Source organism: Nyctibius grandis, chromosome 9 (genome assembly GCF_013368605.1).
Source record: "Nyctibius grandis isolate bNycGra1 chromosome 9, bNycGra1.pri, whole genome shotgun sequence".
Taxonomy (NCBI): domain Eukaryota; kingdom Metazoa; phylum Chordata; class Aves; order Nyctibiiformes; family Nyctibiidae; genus Nyctibius; species Nyctibius grandis.
In genome coordinates, this window is record NC_090666.1 from 17,695,295 (window position 1) to 17,718,378 (window position 23,084).

The following is a 23,084-nucleotide window of genomic DNA, read 5'->3' on the forward strand; positions in this document are numbered from 1 at the left end:
TTAAATTTCTCCCTGCCCAACTCTCCACCCTGTCCAGGTCTCTCTGAATGGCTGCGCAGCCTTCCGGCGCGTCAGCCACTCCTCCCAGCTTTGTGTCATCAGCGAACTTGCTGACAGTGCACTCTATTCCCTCATCCAAGTCATTAATGAATATATTGAATAGAACTGGTCCCAGTACCGACCCTTGAGGGACTCCGCTAGACACAGGCCTCCAACTGGACTCTGTCCCATTGACCACCACTCTCTGGCTTCTTTCCTTCAGCCAGTTCACAATCCACCTCACTACCTGATCATCCAGACCACACTTCCTCAGTTTAGCTGCGAGGATGCTGTGGGAGACCGTGTCAAACGCTTTACTGAAATCGAGATAGACCACATCCACAGCTTTACCATCATCTATCCACCGGGTAACATCCTCATAAAAGGCTATCAAGTTGGTTAAGCATGACTTCCGGTTGGTGAAGCCATGCTGAGTGCCCCTAATGATCCCCCTATCCTTGATGTGCCTAGAGACAGCACCAAGGACAAGTTGTTCCATCACCTTTCCGGTGATCATTAATAACAAAATATATTCCTTTACTTCTGAAGGCTACCACCTTATAATGAAAAGAAAAATTCTGTAAAGTTGTTTATAGTACAACAGCTGTTATAACATTGTCATTGGAACATCCATCTCCCTTTTAAATGCTGCCTTCATATTTTCAGTTGCAAGATGTGCTGGTTAATGTTGCTCTGACTTCAAAACTGTTAGACAGCCATTGTAAATAGTTCAATTTTAGATAAGATAGACTTTAATTGTCTGATTACAATCTACATACTGATTAAGAGAAGAAGTTTTAAGCTTCGCGCTTTCTTTCTCTCATTTCTTGAACAGCAGTTTTTGGAAGGATATTCTATGTTTGCTATAACTCAAGAAGAGAATATGCAATTTATATTGTTCTAATAATTGTGTTGGGGTTTCATTTTTACATTGTGTTTTTATTTTATTCTTTTATTTTGCAACTTTACTTACCAGTATGGGTGTGCCAGCATTTGAACCCATTATTGAGAAAACATGAATGGAAGATTATGAACATTCAAACCACGATGACGTGAACGTAGGTTCATCCTCACAAAAAAAAAAAGAAGACTCCTTCCATTTATAATAATGTCACTTCCTATTTTTTCTTTAGGTCATTTCTATCGCTTAGAAGGACGAAAGGATTTTCTGCTTTGTGGCAATAGCTCAGATGCAGGGTAAGGTACACTGAAAATTACATACTACCTGTCTAAAAAACTGTAAAAAAAATCACTCAATTTAAAAAGATAATTTAGCTACCTAACTTCACCATCAATAATATATGCAGTCATGGTTCATGGTAAATAAACACTTTAATGAGTAAAAATGCTAAATGAGAAAATACTTTGCTCTAGATTTCTTTTAAAAGCTCATGTAACTAGAAAATTCCATTTCAGCAGGTAGATATTGCTTTATCAATGACTTAACATACTATATCACGGGTTTCATGCCATTTCTCATCTCTAAAATATGCATGGGGTGCCGGGACTTATGACCAACTTTTGGGAAGACATCTTCTGTCTGTGGACTGCGTGCATGGCACTGTCTTGCTTTCTCTTTGTGACAATTCTTTGTAACAAAATCACATAATTCTGTATTTTAAGGATACATCAATCCATCACTTGGTTTTGGGTGGTTATGTCTTTAAAACAGATATACTTAAATCTTTTTTTTGTAAATATTTTGTGTATATATATCAATAACTAATATGCATGCACATATATGAAAAGAAATCTTTATAGTGTCTTTCTATGGAGTTTTTGGAGGCAAGAACCTCTTCTACCTTTCAAGAATGGAATCATAACTGAAGTAGTGTGCCTACAGTTGATATCAAAGTTGGATTACCTACTAAACCGATACGTACTGTTTCAGGAGATAAAATTATCACTATGACTGTTATTTGCTGTTGAGGAATTGGTAGAATTTGTTAATTTGACTTGACTAATTCACAAACCTGAAGAAATGAAGAAATCTGGTATGCCAACCCTGCTGACAGGCAAAATTCAGCGTAAAATATGTATACTGATTTTTTTTTTTTGCATGGAAGTGTTCACCTTATGGAATCTCTGTATTAAGTAAATATATTGTTTCCATTGAAGAAGCATCTGCAGAGGTAATACCAAACTGTCTGGAATAAGTTTTATTTTGTGTATAATGGTGAAAGAAGGTAGGAAGAAAGATTTTCATTTGCTTGTTTGCTCTTTTCTGGCTTTTTTTTAAAGAACACTCCTTTCGTTTCCTCACTAATTTTTAAAATGTTGTAAGCCACAAATAGCAGCCCCCTTCACAGATTAGATCTAATGAACTTTCATTAGAAGCTCAAGGTACAATAATTTAAAAACAATTTTAGTGTTATATGATTTTTTTTATATGCATTGCTTTACTTTTTTTCTTTTTTCTTTTTCCTCCTAGTAAATGTCCAGAAGAGTTTATCTGTGTGAAAGCTGGTAGAAACCCCAACTATGGATATACTAGCTTTGACACATTCAGTTGGGCTTTCTTGTCACTGTTTCGACTGATGACTCAGGACTACTGGGAAGATCTTTATCAGCTGGTGAGTGTATAGTAAAAATTGTGGCTAGTGTCATACTGGCCTGAAATCGAACACGAAAGGCCATTCATATGTATATTACATACCATTAGCTATTGTTAGCAATTGAAAATGAACAGTATTTATGGAAGGAAGCAAATGCAGTTGCAGAATTAAGCAGACATGGACACTTAATGCAGAATCTCACATGATTTCTGAAGAGGCACATGAGTTTTTTTTTGATCCTTTTAATTAATTTTTACAGTGTATATTTCATTTTGTACCTCATGATAAGATCTTATTTTCAAAAAACTTTAATATTGAGTTTAAATTGTAAAAATACTGTGACAGCAAAATCTGAATCTTAATTTCTCTACTTTGAATTCTATTTTTGATAACTAAGAACACACGTCTTGATATAAATTACTTTTCTTACCATAGCTTTTCATTATGTGGTGTGTGAATATCCATTAATTATAATAAATATTATCTTTTAATTGTTTAATCAATTGTGCTATCTTTAATTATTTTGGTTATTTCAAGGGGAAGGCATGCTAATACCTGGTAAACGTACTAAGCAACCAACCTGTGATGTGTGATTTACATTAATTACTCTGATCCCGCATCCTTTTCAAGATTATTAGGCATTAAGAGAGTTTTGTCTCAAAGCAGCATGATCCTTAAACATGTTTTTTTCGCATACATGAATGCTCCCTTTATTTTAATTACATGATAATTCAGAAAGCTTGTATGACTCCATAATAGTGTTGTGCTTTTCAAATTCAGTAAATGCTTATGAACTGCAGAACTGATACATGTCTTCACCAAATGGGTCATTTCTCCTCTTCTCCTATAGACGCTACGAGCTGTTGGCAAAACATACATGGTATTTTTTGTTCTGGTCATTTTTCTGGGTTCCTTCTATTTGATTAACTTGATTTTGGCTGTGGTTGCCATGGCCTATGAAGAACAAAATCAAGCAACTATGGTTGAAGCAGAACAGAGGGAGGCAGACTTGCAGCAGATGCTTGAACAGCTGAGGAAGCAGCAAGAAGAAGCGCAGGTATTTTCTGACAAGCGTTTGAGATTTAGTATATTCCTTTGCATGCAATTTGTTCAAAACAAAATAATAATTAAATTAACATATTAAAAAAAGCCATTCTTTTACATACCTCTCAAGTACTTTAGACTGCTTTCTCTATGGCTTTTTATTGCTTTTTAAATGTATCATGTCTAAAGCATTAATGAATTTCTGAGCTGAGAACAAAAAGTACTCCTCAAATCAGAATAATAGTTTTTAAATAAATATGTCTTATCTAGGGGTAGTATCTAATAACCTGTCATGATGATTTTCCAAATTCTTAGCTTAGAAATAATTGCAATACTTATGAAATATTTGTCAAGCGTTGATTAGAGTTTAAAATATTTTTATCCATAAATTTCTGACTAATTTTTGCTACTTGTGTTATCACCAGTGAATCAAAGACTGGAAGTAGTACCCCAAAGTTTTTTCCTAAGAGCAGCTTAAGGAAGCTGTTACATACAGTAACAGTTAAAATTAGTTTACTACATTACAGAATCACACAGAATCAATCAGGTTGGAAGAGACCTCTGGGATCATAGAGTCCAACCATTGCCCTGGCACCACCATGTCAACTAGACTATGGCACTAAGTGCCATGGCCAGTCTTTCCTTAAACACATCCAGGGATGGTGACTCCACTAGCTCCCTGGGCAGCCTATTCCAATGTCTAATGACCCTTTCTGTGAAGAAATGCTTCCTAATGTCCAGCCTGAACCTCCCCTGGTGAAGCTTGAGGCTATATCCTCTTGTCCTATCGCTAGCTGCCTGAGAGAAGAGGCCAACTCCCACTCCACTACAACCTCCCTTCAGGTAGTTGTAGACTGCAATAAGGTCACCTCTGAGCCTCCTCTTCTTCAGGCTAAACAACCCCAGCTCCCTCAGCTGTTCCTCGTAGGTCAGACCCTCCAGACCCTTCACCAGCTTGGTCGCCCTCCTCTGGACTCGCTCCAACACCTCAACATCTTTCTTGAGGTGCGGGGCCCAGAACTACTGCGGGGCCCAGTATTCAAGGTACGGCCTCACCAGTGCCGAGTACAGAGGGGCGATCACTTCCCTAGACAGGCTGGCTACACTATTCTTAATAGAGGCCAGGATGCCATTGGCCTTCTTGGCCACCTGGGCACATTGCTGGCTCATGTTTAGCCGTCTGTCGATCAGCACCCCCAGGTCTCTTTCCACCGGGCCGCTTTCTAACCCCTCTTCCCCCAGCCTGTAGAGCTGCATGGGGTTGTTGTGGCCGAAGTGTAAGACCCGGCACTTGTTCTTGTTGAACCTCATGCTGTTGGTCTCAGCCCATCTATCTAACCTGTCCAGATCCCTCTGTAGGGCCTTCCTACCCTCCAGCAGATCGACACTCCCACCCAGCTTGGGTCGTCTGCAAATTTGCTGAGGGTGCACTCAATCCCTACGTCTAGATCATCTATAAAGATATTGAACAGCACCGGCCCCAGAACTGAGCCCTGGGGAACACCGCTAGTGACCGGCCGCCAGTTGGACTTTGCCCCATTCACCACCACTCTCTGGGCTCGGCCATCCAGCCAGTTTTTAACCCATTGAAGAGTCCACCCATCCAAGCCCTGGGCAGCCAGTTTGTCTAGGAGGAGACTGAAGTATGACTCTGGCTCTTTTGTTTGCAATTGCATTCACTCTAATTAATACATTTATTAATTTTCAAGTATTTTCTAACGAAATTTGTAGCAGAATGCTGTACACAGTGCAGGCTGACTCCATGATATAGATGCAAAGTAGAACTCCATTCGAACAGCAACTTTCATAACTGCAGTTTCATTTTAACTCGTATTACAGAAGTCCATTTGAAGTTTTGCACAAATTCATCTAGGCTTTTGTCACATTTCTAGAGGTAATTTGATATAAATCTTAGGAATAAGGACTATAGCTTTCTTTAAAAAATGCTGTGATTTGTAAAGTATCACATTAAATAATTGCTGTGGCAGGCAATAGCAGCAGCTGCAGCAGAGATGACAGAGTACAGCGGTGAAAGTGGGATGGGTGGACCCTCAGATAGTTCTTCAGAAGCATCGAAGCTTAGCTCAAAAAGTGCCAAAGAGAGGAGAAATAGAAGGAAGAAAAGAAGGCAGAGGGAACTCTCTGGAGAAGAGGATGACATGAAGGATGAAAAGCTTCCAAAATCTGAATCAGATGGCAGTATCAGAAGGAAAGGTTTCCGTTTTTCTTTCAATGGCAACAGACTTGCTTATGGGAAGCCGTTCACATCACCCCACCAGGTACTGTGAATAGGGCAGTTGTCATTTTCCGGGTTTGTAAGATAACTGTAATATCCAACAAACTTTGCTGCAACTTTGCAAAGTAATACAACTAAGGAAAAATAATGTTGCTTATTTTAAATACTGACTTACAGTTGGCATTATTTTCTAGAGTGGACCTAAAGAATTGTTTTGAACTCTCTTATTTTATTGTTTAGGATCTGAGGGGTCTTAACATGCACAGCAGTGTTGCATTTTTCTAGTTAGTATGAAAGATAAATCCCTTTTTAATTCATAAAAGGAAAATTTAAGTATAATGTATCAGTGTAGAAGACTGAGGTTATTGATATCTTTTAACGTAATGCATGATCTGCTTAGTTCATTTGAATTTCTAGAACTCCTGATTTTTCACTTTAATACAGAAATGGAAACTACTGTGGCCTTATGCATGTTCGTTTTTTTTTTCTCCAATAACTTTTTTAGGTATATTATAAATTTACTGATTCAGATTACTCTCATCTCTAGTGTATGTGTCTGAAATCTAGCTAAGGCACTGTATTAAAAATAATACTGACAGATTCCTGGGGAATATAAATTATTATTTTTTTAATACCTAGACATGCATTTTGTATATTTAAAATCTTCAGCTGTTCATTTTGTTTGTTTCCTTTGCAGTCTTTATTGAGTGTTCGTGGCTCCCTGTTTTCTCCCAGACGTAGTAGCAGAACAAGTCTTTTCAGTTTTAGAGAATATGGAAGAGAGATAGCATCTGAAAATGACTTTGCTGATGATGAGCACAGCACTTTTGAGGATAATGGGAGCAGAAGAGGTTCTCTCTTTTTGCCGCGTAGACACGGTGAACGGCGCAGTAGTAACATTAGTCAGGCCAGTAGATCGTCAAGAAGGCTGACAGTTTTTCCAGTGAATGGGAAGATGCACAGCACTGTGGATTGCAATGGGGTGGTTTCCTTAGTGGATGGACCACCAAGTCTGTTGTCACCTACTGGACAGTTTCTACCAGAGGTGATAATAGATAAAGCGACAACTGATGACAATGTAAGAAAGTTTTAAATTACTCCAGGTTTCATGACTTTTCTTTATGGCACCAGACAATGGTTTTATGGGATGAAATGCTTTGAAAATGGTTGAGAAGTTGTGAATGCTTTTGTATATCTTACTGTAATGAAATGGGTTTACAGTGATCACTCAAAAGTGGGAGGCTGAAGCATGAAAATGAAAGACAACAAAGTAGCACATTTTTATATACCTGCAGAGCAAGGATATGCATGCACCTGCATAGTGAGTCAAATTAGTAATGTTCCATTGCTAAATCTGTTTTAGAACCCAAAATAGTGTGCTCAGCTTTCTAAACATTCTGCACATTATTATGTTTTGTTGATTTTTTTTCTTTCTTTGTGGTTTTAGCATCCCTCTAAATGTATTTCCTAATTCTCTATCAGTAATCTGCTGCTTCTGCTTTTTTCCCCTGTCCATGTATTTGGTATTGTGCAAATGTAATGCAGCCTTTAAGATTATGTTGACATTTTAGAAGCTCTGAAAGCTTTTTTTCTCCTGTGTATTAGAGATGACCTGCATTTCTCACTGCCTAGGATCAGGGTATAATTAAAAAAACCCAAAGAACATGCAAATTCATCCATTTCTCCCTCTGGTCAGTTTTCACTTTTTCCCTCAGTCTGCTTTAGGAATGGAGCAGAAGGATCTGTTGCATGTTTTTTCCTAGAAACCTTCTTTTACTGAAACAAAAATTTTTACACAGGTCACAGCATCTGAAAGTACATCAGCCAGATTCCTTGCAGTTGTAATCATCTTGCAGTAATTATATTTTAATTTTCATGCATTTATTTAATTTACTGAAAAAAAATTACCCGTACCCATAGATTCAAAACTTCTTTATAATTGAGGTGTGTTCAATGATATAACTATAACACAGCTTTCCTTTTATTTTAATAAAATACTTAAAAAGAAAAAAAGTATTCATTTTTTGGGTCAATTAAGTCAGACTTCTTTTTTTTTTCTTCAATTGAAATTCATAAAATAAATCAGAGATCATAGCTATTCAATGGAAAAGATATCCTTAAAATTTAGTTTTCAATGGGTATAGAGATCAAAACTGATCTATAAAAATTACTTCTAGAGAGTAATTGTTATTGCAGAAAACTTCCTAGCATAAATCACTTATAAGTTTCTTGTGATTGAACTAGTTTAGCATGGAACTGGGAATTTTTCTGATTCCAGTGCTGCAACAGTCTTGGTTTGTTTCTAGTGAATGGGAAGATGCACAGCACTGTGGAGGCTACAGCCTCCTCCAAAATGTCTCTGTGTCTACTGTGGAATTAATAGTAATTAACTATAATGCAGTGGTCATCAGGGAACTACATATCAAAATCTTTTTCTAGTATTTTGTAAGTATTAATGGTATTCAGAAGTGTAACATGAAAATAGCCATTAAAAAGTACTAGGGTTATGTTATTTGTATAATGGAAAAAAAAATGGATGTGACAGGACTTAAATACAAAGCTTTATATATTATGAATTCATTGAAACTGACGTGTCTTTCTGATTCCTGTTTTGCAGTATTTCTAAAGTTGAATTTAATTTATGCCCCTCTTTTTTTTTTTTTTTTTATAGAGCACTACTACGGAAATAGAAATAAAAAAAAGGCGTACAAGTTCATATCAAATACCAATGGAGTTGCTGGAGGATCCCAATTTAAGGCAAAGAGCCATGAGTATAGCTGGCATTATCACAAATACAATGGAAGGTGTGTTATAACTGCAGATGCGTGAACTTTCTTGACATAGTCTTAGACTTGCTTGAAGGTGTTATATCATAGGGCAAATACAGAAGACAAAAAATATGGGACCACTGCAAATACATAACTGAATAATAGAACAAAAGTGCATGGACATAGTGAAAAAAGAAATTAAGGAATCTGATAAGCAGGCAAAACTATAAAACACATTCTAATTCAATACATAGCGTGGATGTGTTTTATACTAGTTGTTCGGTTATTGGATAAATCATATACTGTGATAAATTTTCCACTAACTGTACTGTAAAAATGTCACAAAAAATTAAAGGCCAGGCCTTAGTTAATAAGGAGAAGGAAATTTGTAGTAGGATTATTTGGAACAGTGAAATTATTACTAGTGAAATTCTTGAAAACGCTTGAATAGATTTCAAAAACCTATTCATGGTGAAATTAATCTTACTTTTCCCAAAAAGAAATAATTAGACATTTGAGAGGACTCTGAAATTGGAAGTTTTACTGAGAAAACTATCTCTAAATGTAAGCATAAATAGTTTTCTTATTAAAACAAGGTCGTATGATATTAAAAATAGAAAACTTTTTCAATTGTTAGCTCAAAAGTCTTCAGGTTTTCCTTCTAGTCTTCTAAAACCTTTTCAGTTGGCAACAATAAGTTCCTGGAAATCTGAGGAGGTTCCTACGAACATACTTAATGTTTCCAGGGATAAAGATTAAAACCTGAAAAAGCAGTTAAAAAAAAAATTCTCTTCAGTTTCTCCAAAACTTGTTCACTGTACATTTCTTTTTTTCCCAGAACTTGAAGAATCCAGGCAAAAATGTCCACCTTGCTGGTATAAGTTTGCCCACACTTTCTTAATTTGGAATTGTTGGGAGCCCTGGTTAAAAGTAAAGAATGTAGTTGAGTTTATTGTAATGGATCCATTTGTTGATCTGGCTGTCACTGTTTGTATAATTTTAAACACACTATTTATGGCCATGGAACACTATCCAATGACTGACAATTTCAATAATGTACTTAAAATAGGAAATCAGGTAAGTCCATCAAACTATATAATTTGATACAGTTGGAAGCTGGTTTCTGTTTGAAATAGAATGACTTTTATTGTTTTTATTATCATCCGATAAAATAAAAGTTAAAGGCTTAATTGTACTAAAAATAGTCTAAAATACCATTTGAGATATGTTGTATTTAAGTTTGATTTCTGTATAAAAATTTCTGCAAATAGAGTTTTTAACAACGAGAGTTTGAATGACATGAAACCAAAAGAAATCTGACTTGCTCTTGTTTAGTATTACAAAAAAAGTAGGAGCCAAATTGGATCCTTTCTACTCGAAGTATCATTGATAACACAAGAAGAGTTGGATGTTATTTTGGATTATTATTTTGCACTGTTATTTTTTGTGTTATTTTTGTATTTCCATGAAGAATGTTGCTTTGATTAATGGATAATCCAGATGTGTCTGTTGATACAGTTGGATTTTGTTCCCTAGTGGACACAGTCTGTACGTCAGGGTTGGGGTGGTTGGTTTGTTTGTTTTATAATGGCAATGATAATGTTACCTGCTATACTTCTTAACCTATGCTTATTGTAAGTGGTAATTCTAGTGATTATGATGTAGCAAAGTAATAAAACAAATCAGTTATTAGAATATATGAAATTGTAGTACACGTTAGGAACATATTCAAGTTTAAGTCCAGAGATGCTCATGTGTCAACATTTAAATTGTAGGCTGATATTTTTAGCCAATACAGACATAGTTCAATGTTTTCACCTTAACCTGGAGTCAGAGATCGTTATCTGTGGAAGATAACCATGTCATGTTGCTGTTTAAAATAGATTCAGATGTATTTGAGGAGAAAGGGAAGACGAATAGGTGAGGATCAATAGCTGTTGCAGAGGGCTGTCTTGTGATCATGCCTGTGTGTTTTACCCAGGGAACACAACCATTTTTTCCTTTCATATGTAATGGAGTATCTTAATATTAATCTAATTTTGAGCTGTGTGAGTATAAGTGTTCCTTCATGCTGATAAGAATTTGTATTTACTCCCAGTCAGCTAAAATGCCACTATAATACAGGTGTAGTTTCAGCAGTTGATTTCTTGCTTTTTGAGCTGTGTAGCACTTTTAAAGACTGTCAAATGCTCCTGATTTTTTTTTTTAAAGTTTGTTCAGCTTTCTACTAAAAGATGACAATTTATGCAATTCTGTAGATGCTGATGGTCATACATCTACACTAAATACAATGAATTTACTCCCTTTTCAGAGGCATTTTTTTGCCTTCTGCTTCAGAAGGTATCAGAGGCAGAAAGGAGTTTTACTTCAAACATGAGCCTCCATGTAACTGAGGGGTTTTTTTGGCAGCTAGAAAGACAGGGTATGCTTGCTGTATCTGTGAGTTCTCACGAAGGCTTCATTTAATAGCACATCACTCTCCAATTTGTGACCAATTCATATTTTTCCACACACCTTTGTTAAAGCAGCTTACATTGTGGCAAGATCAACTGTTATTATCTTCCTGAGGAAAGTTCCTTTAATTAGATGGACGGCAGATATGAGGAGCAAACAGGAGGCCTGTTAGGAATAGTTTATTCTTCACTAGCCACTAAATATATCTCGGGTTTGACTAAAGAGAGTTATGCTGCAGCTCATTTTGATGTCACCACTTCTCTGTGAGGTTCAGCTTGTGATAATTTTCCTTACTAACTTCCTGTTTTAAGAGGGTTGTTACTCTTATTTAAGTTGTTCTTTATCTGCTGGTTTAATTTACTCATACTCATTTATAAAGTAACAAGAAATGTTCTTCCTTTAGGTTTTTACTGGAATTTTTGCAGCAGAAATGGTTCTCAAGATAATTGCCATGCATCCTTTTTATTATTTCCAAGCTGGCTGGAATATTTTTGATAGTTTTATAGTTACCCTTAGTTTGGTGGAGCTTTTTCTGTCAAATGTGGATGGATTATCTGTTCTCCGATCATTCAGATTGGTAAATAAATTTGGAATAATAATATATCTACATTAATTAATGTGTTTATATTTGTATGTTAACTGTACTTATGTAAATAAGACACTTTTTACTAATGTTATATATATTTTTTGCTAAGTGTTACAGGGTATCTCTGCAAGCATGTTTTACAAAATTATTTGTTATCACTGAATAGTGTGTGCCGTTTTATGGTTCAGAAGCAACTAACTTTTTTCAAGGGAAAGAGCTGTAATTGTAATTATTTTAATATGGATCAGTAAAGGACAATGAAGTGTACAATTTATTTACTACGTATTGAGAGATATAAATAAATAAAACATCTGTAGTCTTCTGTCTACTTCCATACCTGGAAACGGCAAAAAGACTAGAAGTATTATTTTAAAATGTAGGAATTATAAAATTCATATTTTTTTCAATTTAAGAAAGATTTATTTTTCTTTTTCCCTTTGGCAAAAAAGGAATGCTTTATTTTATTAGAAATTTAAAAAAAAAAAAAGAGAAATGAACTATGAGACATTCTTTCCCTGTGGTCTCCTTCCATTTTGCGTTTCAATTTTGCTTTCATCTGAAAACAAAAAAATATTTAATACCTCTTTTATTTTGGGTGGGTTATGGGTAAGAAAGAGATTAATTATTCTTTTTCCCCTTCATAAATTGAAAAGTTTGACTTAGGTCTTGTTTTTGGCTTTTATTTCCAGACTGTGGGCCTGTCTGTCTCATCCGTTTTAAATTTGTTGGAGGCAATATTTTTTTTGGAAGACCCCATTTTTCGAGGATTTCAGAATCCTTTATTTTCCTTCAGTAGCATCCTGTTGAGCTTTATTGTTTTTTTTAATTTGTTTCTGCACATAATGGTTGAGATGTAGGCAATGTTCAGAATTCACCAACCAAATTCAACCAGTGTGCTGTTTCTTTCATGTAGAAAAGAATACAGGCATGCTACACAAAAAAAAAAAAAAGAGCAAAGTCTAAAATTGATTAAGCTTTAAAAGTGTGGATTTTATGACACTCCTGTTTGTGTAAGTTATGGTTGTTGGAATCATGTTGAAGTTTCTTCTTTTGTTATTGCTGAGAGTTACTAGTTCATAATCTGTTTATTTCTATAGCATTTTTGTAACTACTGCAAATAATGTCTCTGTATTTTTGTTTTTCAGTTGCGAGTTTTCAAATTGGCAAAATCTTGGCCAACTCTAAATATGCTGATAAAAATTATTGGCAACTCAGTGGGGGCTTTGGGGAATCTGACCCTAGTGCTGGCCATCATTGTGTTCATTTTCGCTGTGGTTGGGATGCAGCTGTTTGGGAAAAGCTACAAGGAATGTGTCTGCAAAATCTCTGAGAACTGTGTGCTTCCACGCTGGCACATGCATGACTTTTTCCACTCTTTCCTGATTGTGTTTCGAGTGCTGTGTGGAGAATGGATAGAAACGATGTGGGACTGCATGGAGGTTGCAGGCCAACCCATGTGCCTTACTGTCTTCATGATGGTCATGGTGATTGGAAACCTAGTGGTATGTAGCCAAAATAATTTGAGAATTCATTTGGAGAAAGAATGGTAACAGAACCAGTAATGAAGTTTTTAAACGTTATTAAATGTGTTATTTAAATATGTTTTTTTTATGACTTTGCATATTACGAGTATGGGTTCTGAAACAGAGTTTTCTGTTTGTTAGATTTCTGGTCCTATATAGAATCCTCAGCTTGGAGGATGGGCCCCCTCAGAGGTCTAGAGTGCAATTCAGAGGATCCGGGTGAGGGAGAGAAGCATTGTGTGTTCAGGTTTTTGTGGACCACTCCTGGTTACCTAGAGAGAGAGAGAGAAGAGCAAAGGCACCCCAAGCGTTGTGCTCCCAGGATGGGAGTTTGCTGTTTCCAGGGGGCATAGCAGGGTCTTTTCTCCCTAACTGATTGAGGGATCACTTCCAATCACTCATAGCCAGGTTGTTTTCTTTTTTCTTTTTCTGCTCTCTGCTGTCTAAAAGTCTTTAGACATTCTTAAACTCTGAAATTCAAGCCATTTTGAGCCCTGCTTGCTGCACAGCCAACTTTTATACAAATGGACTAAGGAAACTTGAATTGGAAGGCAGCAGTTCCGCAGAAAAAAGAGATTCAAATACTTCACATTTTCTTCCACCTCTTCACCTTTTTCCTTCCTATTTCTTATGTACTTTTTTACAGACACTTTTAAAGCGGTCTGTATTGTATCTTCTTTTTCAGAGCAAGGCATCAGATCTGTACCCGTTTGTACATTACCATGTATAAATTTGTCTTTTTAAATGTGTTTTATATTTATTAACTCACCAGTACTTGAGGCCTTTATTCCTCCTCCATTTGCTCTGCTTTTCTCATTGCCTACTGAGTCTTCCTCTATTATTCTGCATATTTTCTTTAGGCAACTGACAGTAGCAAAAGAGATGTTAAATTAGCCATTCTGGAGGCATTCTTTAGGAATAAATACCTAACAACAGGAATAAGCTAATTATCTTTAAACCAGCCATGCATTACTACTAGTAGCACAGCCACTTGCTCCAGGATTTTCTATCATCTATTGTCTTATAATGAAGAGAACTGTGAAATTGGTTGACCAAACAAAACATCCTCCTTAAATAGTTTTCTAAACCAGAAGATAGAACTTTGTGGAATGAAGTAACCATCTCTGTGAATTTTTTCACAGTAGTTACTGTATTCTGATTTTATACCATAGCTCTAGTAGAATTTCTTACATGAGTAGACGATCTCTGCTGTATGTTCAGGGCTCTGTTATCCAGTTGTCTTCCTGTATTCCCAACACATAGTTTTACCCTGTTGTCTTCAAAGCTGCATAGAAGAGCTGATCTGGAGGCTTTAAGAGCTGGTACTCTGCTGCTTTGGCTATCCTAGTACCATTTGAGCTCCTGGTAAACTCTGGACTTGTATAACTGATATGTATTATGTTTTGTCTTGCCATGGGAAGAGGATGACTTGGGGGTTAGGGGACAGGGCGTGCTTCACATTTTTTAAGTCACATACAGCAAAACATCTGTGTGAGTTTGGACCAGCATTTGAGAAAGCTGTTTTCTGCACACATCAGCTATGTCTTCTGTTGCAGAGTGCTTCCCTATGCCAGAGAAGTAAACATTTTGTGTCTGTTCAGTCAGTACCAAAGAATCATTCATTTCTGACCTTCCACAAACGTGAACAGAAAAAGAATCTACAAGTGTCTTTGTAGTCATACAGCAATGCAAAACTACAAGAACACCTGCATTGGGGTATAGGGCAGGTGTTGTGCTTAAATTACGTTTACGTTTTATTTACTGTGTAATTTCCAGAATTGTATACAGCAAAGGAAAACATGAAGCCTAAATTCATAATGGGTGATAGAAGCAGCATGTGATTGAAAAATTAAGTGAGAAAATTCAGCTGTATTGTCTTTTGGTTTGTTTTTTTTTTTTTCTTTTAGGTATTGAACCTTTTCTTGGCCTTGCTGCTGAGTTCATTTAGTTCAGACAGCCTTTCTCCTACAGAGGATGATAATGAAATGAACAACTTACAGATAGCTGTTGCAAGAATTCAGAAGGGAATAGATTATGTGAAGAAAAAAGCAGGTGAATGTGTCCAAAAGTATCGTTGGGGGAAACAAGCTGTTGTAAATCAAAGAACAGCAACAGATCAGTTGAATGATGAGAGAGATCATTGTATTTCCAACTGTACCATCACTGAAATAAGGATAGATACAAATTATCACAAAAATGAGAATGGAATGGCCACAGTTATAGGTGGCAGTGATTATACATCATTCATAAACAACCCAAGCCTTACTGTTACAGTACCAATAGCTGTTGGAGAATCTGATTTTGAACATCTAAATACAGAAGAGTTTAGCAGTGACTCAGATTTGGAGGGAAGCAAGGAGGTAAGATTTAAATATTTTATATTTTGTATGAATGACTTATAGCAATTGTATACTTTAATAGCGTGGCTCTTCCTGCTTAGAAATAGAAAGCGATTGTGGTTTGAGATTGTTGGACTGTACTGAGAGTGAATAAACTCAAGTGGGACAGTGGGGCTAAAGAGAGTAGGAAATCCGGACAGAACTGTATAAACATATACAAACCTGTTTATAAAAGGGTTTTGAAAAACAAGCTTTTCCAAATTTTTGGTCGGGTAGACAAACTAGTATATATGTACAGAATAGACAGAGACAAAAGACATGCTTTTTTGTATATAATCATAATATCTCCATGAAGGATGAATGTAAACTGCTATTTAAAAAAGCTAGAGGAGATATTAATAAAGAATATTAATACCCTTTGAATCTGATTTTTAAAGCTCACTGAATTCTACAGAAATCAGCATTATTTGTACTGGGTAATCTAACAGAGGTGCTCACTCAGGCTAATGAGAGCAATAACAACAGTTTTCAAGTTCTGAAGTTAAAATGATGGGGGAAAGCCAAGGGAAACAATGTCAGTATTATAAGGTGAATACGTCAAGTAAAAATTATGAAAAAAATATAATTACTGAATGAAAAAAGTATTAATTTCTTGCTTGTTTGTGGGAGTTTTGAACCAGTCACTTCAAAGACAACTGCCTGACCTTAAACTGTGTCAGCTTTAGGAAAGTAGTCATTTGTCAGCAGCTGTAGGCTGAGGGAGGAAGCAAAATCATAGATTTCAGCAGGAACCTGAGAGACACTTTGAAAATTCAGATTGCTATGCTGTGACTCCAGTGCAGACTGTGTCTGATATCAACTCCCCAGGCACCTGAAGACACGAGGACATTAATGGAGTGTCACTGCTTATGCAGACAGCTGTACTCCAGCCTAGATTGCTTTGTCTGGATTGTTTTATTTTCCTTTGGGGTTTTGGGATTATTTTATTTGGTTGTAGGCTTCTTAGGTTTTTTGGTTGTGTTGTTTTGTGTTGAACTGGCAATGAATTTGCCCATATTCTTGCAAAATTTTAGAAAATAAGTTTGTTCTAGTAAAGTGTAGTTAAATCAAACTTAAATTTGAAAGGTGTAATAAGGTGACACTTCAGGTGTTTCTTTTACTGTAGAGCACAGTCTTCAGTAGTATTACACTCATTTGTTATTTCAGCAGCTCATTTCCTGACACTTGATTTGTTCCGACTACTTTTTGGAGGTTCTGTTACTCCATATATTATGTTGAACTATCAGTTGAGAAGACCTTAGATTACTGAGAGGCCTATTAAAAGCAAAGCAAACAATATTCATAACTTGTTTTAAAGTATTAACTGCACTTTGTAAAGAAGCTATAACGTCTGCTGAACAGTGGCTACATCTTTTACATATTATTAATCTGAATAAATGATACTGGACGCCTTAGTATGCTTTTAATAAAACTTGGTTTTATGGAAGGAATATCTGATTAATCCAGGTAATTTACTGAGAACTGTGATAAATCTAAGCCTTACTGGAAATTATCCAGCAATTGAAGACACCTGATTCTTCATTGTTTTATATTTAAGAATTGGGTAACAAAATCTATGCCTTCTCACCTCTGGTATTCAAGATTAAACATTTATAAGATACTGTTACCTAGTATTAATTTTAACCTTCTCAAATTTGGAAAAGTGACTAAGGATTGGCATAGTTGAAAGACAACCATAGGAGATACATATATTAACAACAAAAAACCATTTCATATATACTAGTTGATAGCCAGTAAGGAAATTGTCTTTCATTTTGTGGATTATTTCAGCTCTTTCCTTCAGAATTTTCCTTTAAATGGGAGCAGTTTATATTGGAGTTGTTAGAGAGCTACATTATTTGATGAGCCTTTGAGAAGTCATTAGTGAGAAGTGAGGTTAGATTTATACTAGAAGACTAGTAAAAGATAGATATGAGGTACTTGAAATTACAGGCTTATCGCAAGGCGTGGGGTTTCCTTTTTACATTGCTATATATCTGTTAGAATCCATAATGCACCTTAAACTATTTGAAATGTGGTGGTGGTGGTGTTTTTTTAAGTTATGCGGTTAAAAGCTAACAATGCTGGGAAAAATTGCTTACCCAGAGGTTCTTGTGTTTGACCTGGTATGATTGATTTTGTTTGTTTGTTTTGTTTTGCCTGCAGCTTCTTTCTGAAAGTATATCCTAGATACATATTTAGCATCTAGTGAAGACCAGGAATAACCTTGAAAATGAAATGCAAGGAAAAATAATTTCTGTTATTTTATAGGTGTAATTACTACCATTTAGAGGATGCTTAAAGCTGTAATATACATAGTGTGGGTGTATCTGTCTGTCTTTTTGGTTTGGGTGGGGGTGGAGGAGTTTTTTGGTGGGTTGTTTTTTTTTTTTCTTGTGATTTCTTTCTTTTTTTTAAGTTCAGGCCCAAGTCCAATATACATCTATGAGCTTCAGATATTCTGCTAATTTTACCTCTTTCAGTATGTCTTTGGATATGCTTACAGCTGTAAATGCTGTATTTTGCAAATATGTGACATATCTAGAAAACACATTTTTAAATAAGTAGGAATCCATAATTCTGCTGTTTCCAGAACTCAAACAATGTAAAGGGTACCATGTTTTAACTTCATTGCGTACCATTCTTACTTCTCACAGGAGTAAAATCAAGCTGGATCAGTCAAGAATGCAGATCTGGTGCTTTTTAACCAGGCAGAGCAACGTGTCAGCATGTTTACACAGGTTACCTAAACAAATCATACATACATGGTCACTTTTGAGATTGATTGGCCTGCATGCTACTCAGCTACAATGTATTTTTCCCCATCCATTGCAATGTAGTGGAAACATGCACAGCCGCTCTGTAAGCCGAGTCCCATGACTCACATCACAGCATGGTTGAGGGCAACCCCAACATGTTCCTCTCTCCTTGTTACATCTTTGGTATTTTCTGTACAACTTCTGTGGCATAACCTGCATGCTTTGTAGGTTTTTATTATTGTTAACTGCATTATTATTAATTGTAAAGACTGTTCAAGTTTAAGAGGTTAACAGCCTATGATTTTATGAAAATGGAAAGGTATCTTCATTTGACTTTCTCTGTTCATCTGTTGAACCATGTTTTTGGCTGTCATATAATTATGAACATTTTCTGATCATGTTTGTTTGACCAATGCCTTTGTAATATTACATATATATAATTAGTTGTATGCTAAAATGTTTATATCTTTTGATGTAAATTGTTTCATGTTTGTTCACAATGTTTTTATAATTTACATTCCAGTTTTCTCATATAAGAGAATCTAAAATATAGGATGAAAGATACACTCCTGGGAACAATCAAACATATCTTTTTTTATACATATGCATAGTCCTTTTGAATATGGATGTAATAATTTATATTCTATATTCTATTTATAGAATATAGAATTTATAAACTATATTCTACTCTTGAAGTTTGTGTATTGTCTGTAAGATTGGAAGTTAGGTAATCATTTATATCAGTTTTTCTCATCATCATCAATAATTGTTTCATGTGAACTTAATCCAGTTGCTTTATTTTTAGAAAGGCAAACATAAAACAAATTCAAGCAAAAATTCTTGGTAGGATTCTATGTAGATATCTAAATAAATCTAGGTGTTTTAAAACAATATAAATAAGGAAATTCAAGCAAGAAAGAAATACAAAAATTAGCAAAATCCAGGATAAGGCTAAAATTAAGACTATTGTTAAAAAGACAAAGTAGGAACTAGTACCTTCCCAAACCTCTAAACTCAGGAACTCCAGAACTGTAAAACAAACCTTAATTGTACCAAGGTGTCTGTTTCTTATTCCTGATGATCCCTTCTGAATAGTTAGGAAGTTCCACTCTTTGCCATTTAGGGGTCATTGAGGTATTCCTTTTCCAAATAAAAATTTTGTTCATGTGGTTTTGTTGTGGAATCCTGCATTATCTTTCATGTATTCTTTTGCACTGTATTATATATTGGAAATATTTCAGGTCTCACTTGTGTGCCCAGGGGGCCTGTAAGCTATTCAGAAAGATGGAATGGAAAAATACCTTTCTAAGGATTTTTCCAAACCGTTTTATAAAAGGCACTTAAGTAGAGAAGAGTAGAATGTGGTAGTATCCCATCATATTGGTGCTAAGTATGGAGGGATGATTCTGATTTGATGGGTATTGTTTATGTTACTCTGCTCCTGCTTCAAGCTTCTGCTGCCATGGATCTGGACAGGTGTAGAACAACACGCAAAATAGTAAACCAGGGGCTTGTAATCATTGGACTGAAAAATACTTGAATCTTTTTCATTTGCATGTCACATTGTCTTACTGTAACCTTCCTTGCATAATAAAGTGATGCTTTTTTTTTTTTAATAGATGTGCATGCCATTTTTTTTTTCTAGGTCCCATAGAGTAGGAGAGGTAGGTTTTGGTTTTAGTTTGGTGAAAAAAACCAAGTTTGGTGGAATATAAGTGGTTAAACATAGGTGTGCTAAGGTTTTCTGTTGCATTTCTACATAGTAAAATTTTTGGTTCCTCTTTCCTAAGAGGTTCCTGAGCATACTCTCCAAAGCACTGTTATCAACAATTGTCTTTCACATGTTACTGCAGTTCTTTACCTTCTTCTCCAGCAAAAAGAGATTCAGTCTACTTAAATTAAAAAGAAAAAAGAGAGAGATTCTTAGTAAATGAGAAGATGAGAATATGCACCACAGTCATCTTCTGGGTTTGGTTTGTTTTGTTTTTAAATTACGCAAGACAACGTTTCCCTTTTATTCCTCATATTATCAGCTGCATTGCTGGTACGTTTGTTCTCTGCTTTAGAGGTTGGAAAACATATCAGATTTTCCTTTACTATTTGAGTATCAAAATGTGAATGACTTATAAGTTGAAAGCACAGTAGGTTGCACCATGTGAATAATCAGTGGCCTATTTATTATTAGCTCTTACTACGGAGTTTTCTTTAAAGTCATTATCTGCAATATTGTGTACGCTTTCATTTATTATTTTTAAGATGATGCTCACTAAAGATTGACTCTCTACTAATTACCTCAAGCAATCCTAAGTGGCTTCAGTGGGACAATTTGTAGCAGTAACATTACTCTTGCAAGTATTTATGCCATCATACCTTGACTCTTAGGAAAAAAAGAAAGACGATGATCTCCACATTATGACCTTATAATAGTACAGTAGATATTTGTATTGACAAAATTAATGTATTCAAAATCTGAATAACTTTTCACTGCCAACAGTGAAAAAGAAAAAAGGTATTATATTGAGGGAATTGTCTCTAACAAAAATGTTTTAGCTGCTGATTTGCAAACGTCAAGGCAGCTAATCAACTTCTGAGTATGTGAGTTGACACATTGAATCCAGTGCTTAGTGTATATACAATGAGGCCTTCTTATCTGAGTTTGGTAAACTTTGAAGAGCAGTTAAGTGCCCTGGAAAGTAAGGATGAGCATTTCTGTCTTTCCTAAAAGTCCTGGTCCTGGAGTGATTCAGAATATCAGTTAAATCTCTGCAGACTTTGTACATAGCAAAGAAACTAACTGAATTTTTAATTAGAACAGAAACTCTTCTATGCATGTTGCTTTTTACCATCTGTTTTTTTTGTTGTTCATCTGAGTGAAAATATTAGCACCCCACATGAAAATGGGAACCGATGTTTAGTTAAATCTGTAACTATTCAAGCACGGGATTATATCCTACACTGTCCTTAGAAGAGGGAACCAAGCTACCTGTCCTTTATATCAAAATAGTTCATTGAGCCTCCAATTTGATTTCTAGAGTCAAGAAAATTGCCTTTCTTAACCAAAAATAAAAAAATTATCTAATCTCTCATACTTATACCATGTATTAAATGAGATATATAACTTCATGTTCTAAATACATTGAATCTTTTCAGTATCTTTTCTGTTTATGGGTGTTTATCTTTTAATGTTGTTAATTCATAAAAATCTGTATTCTTTCAGTTGAATTCATGTCATCTGCTTAAACGGTGTACTAAGTAGCTTACAGTTCAAATGACCCAGGGATACTTCATGTTGTTTTTAATTTTTATTAGCAATATGACCCAAAACTTCCTTACTCTTAAAAAATATATATTTTTAAAATTAGCTATTTGATTTATAATTCATTATTTCAGTTTACCCACCACTGTTGCAACATTTTGCAATATATATGCCATGTCATGGAATGATGAAAGCAGCATATTAATAAAATGATGGAGGTATATAGTGCTATCCTCAGGTTCAGTAGAATTAGTGGTAGGAAAAGATGTTTGCTGTGAATATTGATATTTTAAAATTAATGCTACTAAAAATGAAAAGAGGTGTTTACATTAAATATGAATAATCTGAGGGTTCTATTCCAGATAATCAGTTTCTAAAGTAGCAGCAAAGTAGGCAATTTATTGAGTCATTTTTAATAAAAGTTAATGCAGAACACTAGGTTACTTTTTCTTATTGAATTGTCTCTGTCTTCTTTCACAAACATAGCAAAAAAAAAATAAATTTGTTTAAGACCTAAAATAACTTTGTCCTTTCACATATCACAATGAGGTGTAAATATAGCTTGATTGAAAAGTGCCTGTAACTTGTCTGCTTTTATATCTTAAATGTCTCGTAATCATGGAAGTCTAGCTAAATTAATGCAAATGGTGTTAATTCTACAAAACCAAGGCTGTTTTTATGAAGTGTGCTTACATCATTCCCTACAGGCATTTAGTTGTGTGAATTCATTACTGATGTTATATACTTCTTGATAATAACATTGTAAAATGTCAGAGAATGCTGTGACCAAAACTACTTTGACTTAGTTTGGTACTCATACTCAGATTAAGTGTACAGGACACCACATCTGCCTTTAAAATCTCCAGACTATGAATTTTTTCAATACCCATGCAGATCACAAAATAAAAAGTAAATTAAGGCTTATTCTTTAAATAGTAATTTTTCACGTATTAATGTGACTTATTTAATTTTAATTATTAAAAGAAAAAAAAAAATCCTTCCTTTCTGGGTGTTAACTGTACAGGTATGTGTACCAGAGTAATGGGTAGTTTCAGAATGCACAATGTAATACATATGTGCATTGGCAAAAAATAATGCAAATTAATGCCAGTTGAAATGTATCTATCATACTTTTTCCTTTTTGAAACTTATCAGTATATATGGAAAAAGATAAAAGGTGTTCATATGGTAGTGATAATTATGGGATAAAATAGGGCAGGCTTAATTTGTTTCATGAATATGTTAAGGGTAATGTTCAAATTCACATCTGAAACAACATTTTATATTAATCCTGATTTTACTTTAGCATTTTCTAATCTAGATCATAAGAATGATCTTAAACCAAAAAATAACTAAATTATCTGTGGTAAAAGGTAACCAAATTTTATTATAAATTGTCATATATGCCAGAAGTGGTTAGCTTGCATCATACTGATGTTTATGATTCCAGTGAAAAATAACTGGTAATTAATTTCCTTTATTTTTA

The 23,084-nt window shown here is 35.0% G+C and overlaps 1 protein-coding gene across 3 annotated transcripts in view; it reads left to right on the plus strand.

Annotated features, from left to right (window-relative positions):
* LOC137667501 (sodium channel protein type 2 subunit alpha-like) overlaps nucleotides 1-23,084 on the plus strand; it is an 83,655-nt gene that overhangs the window by 39,470 nt on the left and 21,101 nt on the right. For 2 of the 3 annotated variants that reach the window (XM_068408319.1, XM_068408315.1), the window contains 10 exons: nucleotides 1,173-1,236; nucleotides 2,471-2,612; nucleotides 3,445-3,651; nucleotides 5,627-5,917; nucleotides 6,572-6,952; nucleotides 8,546-8,678; nucleotides 9,481-9,719; nucleotides 11,500-11,673; nucleotides 12,828-13,184; nucleotides 15,113-15,565. In XM_068408319.1, coding sequence (XP_068264420.1) covers nucleotides 1,173-1,236; nucleotides 2,471-2,612; nucleotides 3,445-3,651; nucleotides 5,627-5,917; nucleotides 6,572-6,952; nucleotides 8,546-8,678; nucleotides 9,481-9,719; nucleotides 11,500-11,673; nucleotides 12,828-13,184; nucleotides 15,113-15,565 — 2,441 coding nt within the window. The remainder of the gene's footprint in view (nucleotides 1-1,172; nucleotides 1,237-2,470; nucleotides 2,613-3,444; nucleotides 3,652-5,626; nucleotides 5,918-6,571; nucleotides 6,953-8,545; nucleotides 8,679-9,480; nucleotides 9,720-11,499; nucleotides 11,674-12,827; nucleotides 13,185-15,112; nucleotides 15,566-23,084) is intronic. The other variant, XM_068408316.1, reaches the window with a different exon arrangement.